Consider the following 10,583-nt stretch of genomic DNA (forward strand, 5'->3'; position numbering starts at 1 on the left):
GCTACTTTGAATAATTTCAAATAAAAAAATATTTTGACTTGTTTAACACTTTTTTTGGTTGTTACATGATTGTGTTATTTCATAGTTGATGGCTTCACTATTCTACAATGTAGAAAATATTGTATAAATATTGTTTCCAAACCTTTGACTGGTACTCTACATATCATATTCAAACTGTGTGGAGTGTAGGTCTTCAGATGGATTTTCCTTTTTCTGTTTAACAAAAAGCAATATCAGTACTCAGCCTTAACAGAGAATTATAGATATCTTTATTACTGTCCATTCTCAGACCAAATTAAAAAAGGTCACTATTCCACCTGAAAGAAGCTTGATATGCAGGCTGACATTTTTCCTGGCTGTTTTGGATATGAAACAAATTCATTGTCATCACTCAGGCTCAAATTCTTTAGTTTACAACAACCGTTTATGATATTGGAAGTAATGGACATTTCCTTTCTAAATCCCTTTAAGACATTTTCAAGTTGGAAACCAAGGAAAGAATGGAAAAAAGCTTACAACATCATAAGTCATCTTTAAATATATTTAAATACTAATTTCTAGATTAGTCACGTGCTAAACTATAGAATAATTAATTACAACTGTACAAATCATGCAGTGTTTATGCATTAGTGAAACACCTCTCTGCCCTACTGAGGTTACTCACCACTAGACAGGAAATGTACAGGCAATATCCTCCATGAAGAGGTACGACTGTAGATCCACATCCTAACTAGGGTTTGGCCATATTAATAGGAGAGCAACTGATACCTTCATATAATAGAATTCAACATAACATTTGGAATAAACAGGGTACACACACTCTTCTACAGATCCTCTATAGGCCTCTACACATTGCAGCTGAAGTTCTCTTGTAACTAACTCATACTGTAACGATAAGAACCTCGACACTGCACAAAAACAATGTGAGGTGAGAGTGGGGGGGGGGGGTAAATGGAGAGGGGGTGGCATGCCATGATGTGTTTCCCTGTGGTGATGTGTTCCCCCAGTGTAGTCTCACTTCAGGTCCCCCTCATCCCCCTGGATGGTCTTCTTGATGCGCAGCAACATGGTAGTCTGCCATTGGTCCAGACGAGAGATGGAATCAAACTCTTTAATCTGAGGGAGGGAATAAGATGAAGTCTAAGAACCTGTTCAAATAAAGAATTCCATCCTCCCCCCCCATTAAAGAATTACATATTGAATGACTAATCATGAAATACATGTACTGAATACCTGACTTTCACTAATTCAATTATAAGCAACAAAAAGGAGCTAGCCTGGTGAATCAATCCAAAATGAAGACTTACTGCTTCAGTGAAAGCTTCACAGTTCTGTTCCTCATGAGCGTCCAGGAGTTTCTGTAAAACAGTGATTTAAGGTTGTCAGGTGGCTTCCACAAAATGGCTGCCATGCATCAGAGGCACACATTGGTAGTGGATGACATATGTCATACTATGCATGTGCGTTGCGATCTATTATACAGTGACTTCAATCCATTACCCTGACCAACAACATAATGCAGTGCTACTCAACTGGAAGCCCACAGGTTAGTTTATTTGGCCCCAAAGTTATTATGTCTTGCTGGACATAAGACTGTCCAAACACCAGCAAATCAGAAATCCGTTCCAAAGTATTCCCAGGCATATTGAGGCATACAGTACCAGTCAAACATTTGGACACCGACTCATCCAAGGGTTTTTCTTGAAATGTTACTATTTTTTTACATTGTAGAATAACTGAAATAACACACGGAATCATGCAGTAGCCAAAAATAAAGTTGAATCCAAATATATTTAATATTTGAGATTCTTCAAAGTAGCCACCCTTTGCCTTGACAGTTTTGCACACACTTGGCATTCTCTCAACCAGCTTCATCTGGAATTTTTTTCCAACAGTCTTGAAGGAGTTCCCACATGCTGAGCACTTGTTGGCTGCTTTTCCTTCACTCTGCCGTCCAACTCGTAGCAAACTATCTCAATTGCCGTGAGGTTGGGTGATTGTGGAGGCCAGGTCATCTGATGCACCACTCTCATTGGTCAAATAGCCCTTAAACAGCCTGGAGGGGTGTTGGGTCATTGTCCTGTTGAAAAACAAATGATCGTCCCACTAAGCGCAGACCAGAGGGGATGGAGTATCGCTGCAGAAAGATGTGGTAGCCTTGCTGGTTAACTGTGCCTTGAATTCTAAATAAATCACTGACAGTGTCACCAGCAAATCACCCCCACAACACCTCCATGCTTTATGGTGGGAAATACACATGCGGAGAAAATTTGTTCACCAACTCTGAGTCTCCACAAAGACACAGCGGTTGGAACCAAAAATCTCAAATTTGGACTCAGACCAAAAGGACAGAATTCCACCAGTCTAATGTCAATTGCTCGTATTTCTTGGCCCAAGCAAGTCTTCTTATTATTGGTGTCCTTTAGTAGTGGTTTCTTTTCAGCAATTCAACCATGAAGGCCTGATTCATGCAGTCTATGGACTATTGTTTCGCTTTGCTTATTTGAGCTGTTTTTATATATGGACTTGGTCTTTTACCAAATAGGACTATCTTCTGTATACCACCCCTACCTTGTCACAACAACTGATTGGCTCAAAAGAAAAGAAATTCCACAAATTAACTTAAGGCACACCTGTTAATTGAAATGCATGAAGCTGGTTGAGAGAATGTCAAGTGTGCAAAGCTGTCATGAAGGCAAAGGGTGGTTACATTGAAGAAAAGTAAAAAAAAAGAAAGAAAAACCCTGGAATGAGTAGGTGTCCAAATGTTTTACTGGTACTGTATGTGACCATATACTACTGTAAGCACGGTTTGAAATGATGTTTTAGTCAATTATCTGACCCGCTGACCATCTGTTGAAGAAAAACAATCTGTGCACGGCTGAATCAAGTTGATGATCCCTGACAAAAGGGATACAATTAACAAATAGAAGGCTTTCGGTGGAGTCACCAACCTACCTTCAACAGTTTGCACTCTCTTGAGTCGGAAAAAGCTGGGAACATCTCCTCGTACTTCTCCACAGCAAGCTGCAGAAATTAATGAGCAGTCAGATTACTGCTTCATTGAATGAGAAAAGGACTGAACCCTCTGGTGTAGTGGACATGATGCTGCTAATTGCTAACTGACCTTAGCGTTGAGTTCATCCACGATGAAATGACACAGAGAAGCTTTGAAGAAGTACTCTTTGGCGCTGTATTTCAGCAGGGGGTTATCCATGGTGCTGGATCCCACCTGGAGAGAGACACACACTGTTTATTCACTGTGTTCATCCATTTAAATTGGGAAACCACTAATATACAAATCAGTTTCTGTTCACACACAAGAATGCATGCAGAGGTGGGACACACCTGTTCGTAGATCTCGATGGCCTTGGCGTATTGTTCTAACTGAGCGGCGTAGGCCCCCACCTTCAGCAGACACTTGTTGGCAGAACTGTTGGACTCCTCTCCTTTGTAGTAGTCTGCTGCCTGCTCATAGTGGGCGATGGCCTAGAGGAGGACCAGGGGGATGGGAAACCAAAACAGTTGGCGTAAAAATCCAGAAATTGCAAAGGAATTTTATTTGTAATGTACACTTTTTTTTAATCACCAATAAGGAAATGAAACTGGTCAACTATTCCAAATAGTGTATTTTACTCTTGCTATACACAGATGAACATCTTATTAGTCCATTAAAACATACCTTCTCTATATCCACCAGTTCTGACTCGTAGATCTCTGCGATGGTGATGTGGTGTTTGGCTGCGATGGTGAACCTTCCCTGGATGAGCAAAACACAGGACAGGAGTTGATACTGGAGCCGGGAGCTTTACCTTACTAATGTGGCCAGACAAGGAAACACTCTGGGTCCTGATCATTACTAAGTGGACAGAGGCGTGAAATCATCACTAAATGACGTTATGGAAAAGAGCCACTCCAGTCATAAATACAGCTGTAAGTATACAGGCAGATAGCCAAGTCCTTAAACTTAACCTGCATCACAATACAAATGTTTCAGTTGAAAATGGCCTTCAGACCTCGAGTGTCCACGCCGTACTAATGATACAATACATTGTCCTCTTGAAACAGAGAGAGGAGTGTCCTCAAGGGGACTAGGCTACACTATAGGCAGGGTGCTAGTGAGAGAAAAGCATTGCCCTCTTGAAACAGAGAGAGGAGTGTCCTCAAGGGGACTAGGCTACACTATAGGCAGGGTGCTAGTGAGAGAAAAGCATTGAAGTAAAGAGGAGACCCAGCATCATCAGAACAGTTTTACAACTACAGCTAAAAGGATCAATCCTGACAAGAAAATAATCTGAGATGACAACGCATTGTCTGGTTCTGGCCAAGCATGTCCCCGTCTCTGAGCGTCTGTCTTACCATGTCTGTGTATATATCAACGGCTGCGTTTAAGCACTTGATAGCCTCTATTGGCAGCATTAAAGGAAGAGGGCAGAGTTAGACTGGTAGAGGAAGTATCAGATAGAGCAGGTTAGATACATATTACAACAGTCAAATGTTCACATCCAAAAGGAGAGTTCTGGAAAAAAAAGTGAAAGCACAATAAATTAATTTGCATTATGATTATTTTGTCACCTCTGAGCTCCCATTTCCCTTTCTTAGTTTAGGTCAGAGTATGTGAGCAGAGCGAGGTGCAGAGCGTGCCCAATTTGACTGGAGCACGGCGCAAGATTACCAAAGGCTGGAGCGTCGGCCTTCTCTGCCGTTCTGAATTCGCTCCAGTAGTGCTCACTTCACGAGCTCAGGGCACGCCCGGCCCAGCATGCATCTGTAGTCTACTTGTGTGCTGCTATAGCCCCTTGCTTTAGTTACTGTCATGGAGTTCAAAATATTTTCCATAGAAACTGATAAAACACACAGGTGCTAAATCAAGGTGACTTCCAAAAACGAGGACCAACAGCAAGAGAGGGAGTGTGGTGATGTGTCCACACTAAAGAATCATTGTGGAATCTGAAAACACATCCTGAAAACCTGTTGTATTTACTACATGCTCACGCTAACAGAAAGGAACAAGGTGGGTAGATAAGTGTATCATTGTAGCAAAATATTTATAAAAACAAAAATAATCAGATCTCTTAAAAGTTTCATTCATTTTTGTTCTATTATCTATACAATAGACCATCATTGATTTTGGCCCCATTAGGCCTGGCATATTACCTCTTTCAATGAGCTTTCCATTTTGATTGGGTTACTTTGCCTAAAGACCTACCTATAGAAAAAAATAGAAACGCTGCATCCCTGTTCAGCCTGGCAAAAGGGTGTTTAGCACACCCAGTGGCTCTGCAAGTGTAGAGAGGATATTCTCTGCTGCTCTCCAGACACCATTGCATGAGCCTGAAGCCAGACTGGCCAAACTGGTGTTTCTAATGATGAATTCAAAGGCAAGGTAGACTGAGCCTAATAAGGCATTTGTTGTTTAATTTGTATTTAATTCCAAGTCACAGCCTATATGCGCAATTTAGAGACTATGATTTAATACAACAAAATGCTGTTTAAATGTCGAGTGCTTAATGTCCTCGAGTCCCTACCAGCCTAGTGTGTCACACTCGCAAATGCTTCACAATGTATTTCTTTGCAGGCTCGAGACTTGAAATAATTTGAATAATATAGCCTAAATAATTTTAGGCTGTCTGGCTCCTGACCTATTTAGAGTGTTTATGTGCTGTTTAATATGACATGTAGCCTATTTGAAATGATGAGGGCTTCTTACATTCCCCTTTTCATGTTTATAATAATACTTTTCATTCAAATCATATAGTTTGGTTTCAATACTTCAAAACTAAATGGTAGGTCTAAGTAGTCACAAATTGATGGGTGTTGGTTACATTGTAATGTTAATGAATGGAGAGAATTTGGAGTGGCAGGTTTTGTTTCTTCATGTGAGCGAGGAGCGTTTTTCAGCGGAACGGTTCAAAAGGACTTCCGACCGTTCAACTCTGCTCACATACTCTGGTTTAGGTTATCTGAAAATGTTATAAATCTTATATAATATTCATTGTATTGTACTCCAGGGTTAGTTCAAGGTTATATAACATTCAATCATTTCTCCTTGCATCTGGCTGTGTATTGAATCTAGCTAGGAGGATATACGCTAGGCTAGAATTCCATCGCCACCACTGCTGGTGGGTGAGCGGCAGCCAGGGTTTTATTAATAAATCCACTTCCAGTCAGACAACATGCCAAACTACCCTCAATAATAACCACCCCAGGGTGGGGACTCTACAGTATTAATCATACCAAAGGTGGAGAGGGAGCACTGGAGAGCTTCTCAATTCTACTCCATTCAATTCAATAGATACTTATTGTATGGTACTCAAGTACAATTGGTTTGCAACATAGCAGGGCTCTATCTCCTCTGATCTAACCCCGGGGCAGATTATGATTGGCCCAAGTCAGATACAAACAGACAACCTATACTGGGTGGCCTGATTTCTGACACACTACCAGAGACAGGGACATATCACGAGTCACTAAGAAATGACTGGAATTGTCGCTGTAGACTTGCTTCTCTGTAGAGCCCAGTCTGCTCCAGTTACAGCTCTCGAGCCTCAACTCCCACTGCTGCCTGTGGATGTATCTGACTGACTCATACCACTGACTTCTATTAGCCCTGAGAAATTAAAACCCAACAACAGATTCACTACATGTTCTTGCTGCTTTCATAAGGGACAAATGTAGAAAATTAAAGTTAAAGCAGGCTGTTTGGGGAGAATTACTACAGTCAAGTGACTGATTGTGTGGTGCATGTTAATTACTGATCATTTTGACTTTCTTCTGCATGTACTGTATGCATGTTATCCTGCTTGCTGACCACATTGATTGATTGGTTGGTTGTGTGTCTCACCGTTGGGGTCAGACTTTTTGAAGGCGTTTCCTGCATCGATGAAGCTGGTGGCCGAGTCGTGTTTGTTCTGGAGCTGCATGTGGATCCGGGCGGCCTGGCAGAACGCATTACCAGCAGCTGGGGAGATGGAATGACACACACAAGTAACATGAAGCAAATTCATTGGGCCCTCCAAGAATAGTGTTCCTCGAAGCCCTCTAAGAATAGCACTGCTCTACTACAGTTGTAATGATTCCCTGCCACCACACAGAGGGCAGCACATTGCCACGGTCTTTCATGTGTGTAGGCTACTGGAAATTACAGACATCTAGCCTATCTATAGAGTCAACTGGAAAAGGGACAACCGAGTCTTCCTAAACTGACAGCGTTTAAATAACATTTCCATTTTAATTAAAACCTTCGTCAAAGATGGACACACACCTCGGCTCTGACACAATATGCAATAACTAATGGGCAAATCATTCCATGAAGGTCAACCGTGTTTAGTGTGAAATAGCACAGACAGAAGTGTACCGTTCCAGTTCTTGGCCATCTTGAACATGTTGGCTGCTCTGCAGTACATTTCACACGCCTCCTCCACTTTATGAGGTCCACTGTAGAGAGAAAAATACATAGGATTAACAGACCGACACAATGTGGTGGAAAATATCTGAAAATGCATTGCAGTGCTTTCATCAACCAAGCACCTTCTATTGACCAGGCTCTTATGCTGCATAGAGTGAAGACATCAGTCAGCTGACCATGTTGGACAGTGCTGATAGATTTCTCTGTGATCTACTACCAGACCTGACTCCCTATGAGTTTCCTCCAGCTGTAGACGAATGATGCTCTGACCAGGATGACATCATTGGGTGCATTCGACATTGCTAACGACTTTTAATCTACAAATCAGCTTGCATCAAATAACTACTCAATATTATTTGTGGATCAGTCAGCCAGCCTCAATTTAGCCATTATACATCACCGTTTTGATGCTCTTGAACACAGCCATTATCATCATACAGGCACCCTGAGCATTGAGTGAAGTAGATATGTTGTGGGTCACTTCTTAGACTTAAAGCAACGTAGTCCCATCTCACACTCTCTTTAGCCTGATCAAAACAGAAATCACTGTCCACACCACAGGTCACTGATACGCTACCCAGCCTACTCAAACCAATGTCCCTGCCTACTCAAATCAATGTCCCCAATCTGACTTGAATCCAATGTGTCCGGCTACGCCCTACCCTGTGTCCGTCCTTATTTGATGCAGCATACCAGACATCCTTATTTGATGCAGCATACCAGACATCCTTATTTGATGCAGCATACCAGACATCCTTATTTGATGCAGCATACCAGACATCCTTATTTGATGTCTGGTATGCTGCAAGTTTGACAGCTGTTCCTGTTGATTAGATCTCTAGCTACATGGCCTAGTTGCAGTCAAAAAAAAAAAAGTGTTAAATTACATTCAGTCATTGATCATACCAAATTAAACCCTCTCCTGACAATCTACACAGCAACGAGGCATTACTGATGCTAAATGGATATACCTTAAACTGATACGATTGTCATTACAGCATGTTAATGGTTTTCCACCAATATAGTACAGTAGAAAGACTGTGCCCTGAGGCCAGACATATAGGGAGGTTCTCTCTAATGAGGGTGAGTAAAATGTGTCAGATTTAGACCTCTACCATTACATTGCTTTCACCCTTAGGGGGTACATTTGAGAGCCATTTCATTTAATTAAGAAGACAATTAGATGTCTTACAGGAACTGAATGCAGTAAGTCTTAGTGTAAGTACACAACAGTATTCTTCTGTTCACTAATATTGTACGGTACAGACAGGCTACTAAATTGGGGATCCTCCCAAGTCTGGTTGGCTATATGCACCAGAGACTAACCTGACTGGCCTGCATTGCAGTTGCCTTAGAATTGGCAGACATCTACTCCTATCCTACTCCTCTATTGGAATAAATTACTGGCAAATGCATTTATAAATATGTCACAAAGGTGGCATACAGGATTACACTTAGATATATACACTCAGAAAGGGTTGGAGAAAAAAAAAGACCGAATTGATGTGCTGTATCAAAATGACCCTATATTTTATTTCTTGTAAGTAGGCGTTAAATGCAATTAAAATGTATGGGCCATAGCCGTTTTTAGCTAGCTTTCATTGCACAGACCCAAGAGTCGTGACCGGCTGCTAGGTTGTTTACATACACTTGAAAGGGGATTAATTTATCTGGTTTGTGGTAGACAGTGTCAGTAGCTACATTTATATGATGTGCACAAATCATCCAAAAGATGCATAGGTAGCTAGTTAACATCTGAGCCACTGCCCAAATTCGACAGTGCCGTTGACTGCATACTTCAAGACTTAGATTAGCTGACTAGATAGGTCGTTTTAGATAGGTAGTTTGCTAATTATAAGGCTCAATGGTATTGCTAGCTAGCCAACTGGTTAAACTCAGACTTCATGATGATGTAGCTAGCTACTAGCTCGTTATTTTTATGATATATTTACTACGGCATACTTAGACTGAGGTATGTACATTTAATAGCATTATATAGCTACATGGCCTGGTGCCAATGATTAACATCTAACGGTAGCTACAAATAATACCCAGAGAGTTTGATTTAGCAAGATATTAGCATGCTTACTGATGATGCGCTAGCTAACGGTAGCCCTATTGACATCGTTCTTACCCAAACATGCCTCCCAAGAACGAGCCAGAAGTTTTCACTTTCTTGTCAGCGTCAGCCATAAGCTGAATCGCTTCCTTCTCTTTCCCCGAGTTGTCCATGTTCTGATTATAACAGTGCAAATACTAGCTAGCTAGCTAACAGTCAGCGAGTACACCGCATCAAGATCTTGCAATGAAGGATTACCGTCGATGGTTTTATTTAGCGTAGGCGTGTCCTTGCAGTAGTAGCCAAGAGAATCATGGGACTGAGTTTCCATCTAGGCAAAAAGCGTTACCCTTATGTGTAGTTAAACTACAACTCCCATCTGAAAAATGAATCCATTAAAGCCCAGACATTTCTGATCATAGAGTAAAACAAGTTCTTGGAAGCGTAATACATTACTTGACCAAAAGTATGTGGACACCTTCTCGTCAAACATCTTATTCCAAAAATCATGACTATTAACATGGGGTTGGTCCTCCCTTTGTTGGTATAACAGCCTCCAATCTCCTGGGAAAGCTTTCCACTAGATGTTGGAACATTGCTTCCATTCAGCCACAAGAGCATTAGTGAGGTCAAGAAGTGATGTTGGGCGATGAGGCCTGGCGCACAGGTGGCATTCCAATTCATCCCAAATGTGTTTGATGGAGTTGAGGTCAGGGCTCTGTGCAGGACAGTCAAGTTCTTCCACACCGATCTCAACAAACAATTTCTGTGGACCTCACTTTGTGCACAGGGGCATTGTCATGCTGAAACAGGAAAGGTCCTTCCCCAAACTTTTACCACAAAGTTGGAAGCACAGAATCATCTACAATTTCATTGTATGCTGTAGCATTAAGATTTCCCTTCACTGGAACTAAGGGGCCTAGCACGAACAATTAAAAAACAGCCTGCAACCATTATTCCTCCTCCAACAAACTTTACAGTTGGCACTATGCATTGGGGCAGGTAGCTTTCTTCTGGCATCCAACAAACCCAGACTGCCAGATGGTGAAGCGTGATCCATCACTCCAGAGAACATATTTACACTGCTACAGAGTCCAATGGTGGCGAGCTTTAAGC

At 41.6% G+C, this 10,583-nt stretch overlaps 1 protein-coding gene across 2 annotated transcripts; it reads right to left on the reverse strand.

Moving 5' to 3' along the window:
- Window positions 1–246: 246 nt before the first annotated feature.
- Window positions 247–9,743, reverse strand: LOC135557791 (beta-soluble NSF attachment protein-like). 2 transcript variants are annotated; one of them, XM_064991399.1, is made up of 10 exons: window positions 9,543–9,743; window positions 7,358–7,437; window positions 6,845–6,961; window positions 4,360–4,406; window positions 3,683–3,760; window positions 3,349–3,489; window positions 3,128–3,232; window positions 2,959–3,027; window positions 1,308–1,358; window positions 247–1,116 (listed from the first exon to the last, which is right to left on the reverse strand). In XM_064991399.1, the coding sequence occupies exons 1-10, from the start codon at window positions 9,638–9,640 to the stop codon at window positions 1,015–1,017; spliced, it is 888 nt and encodes a 295-aa protein (XP_064847471.1). In that variant the 5' UTR covers window positions 9,641–9,743; the 3' UTR covers window positions 247–1,014. The 2 variants fall into 2 exon arrangements, with proteins under 2 accessions (XP_064847471.1, XP_064847472.1); XM_064991400.1 differs by lacking the exons at window positions 4,360–4,406; window positions 9,543–9,743 and having other exon boundaries at window positions 7,358–7,431.
- Between the last annotated feature and the right edge of the window lie 840 nt (window positions 9,744–10,583).

This window comes from Oncorhynchus masou, chromosome 16 (assembly GCF_036934945.1).
Source record: "Oncorhynchus masou masou isolate Uvic2021 chromosome 16, UVic_Omas_1.1, whole genome shotgun sequence".
NCBI classification, from domain to species: Eukaryota; Metazoa; Chordata; class Actinopteri; order Salmoniformes; family Salmonidae; genus Oncorhynchus; species Oncorhynchus masou.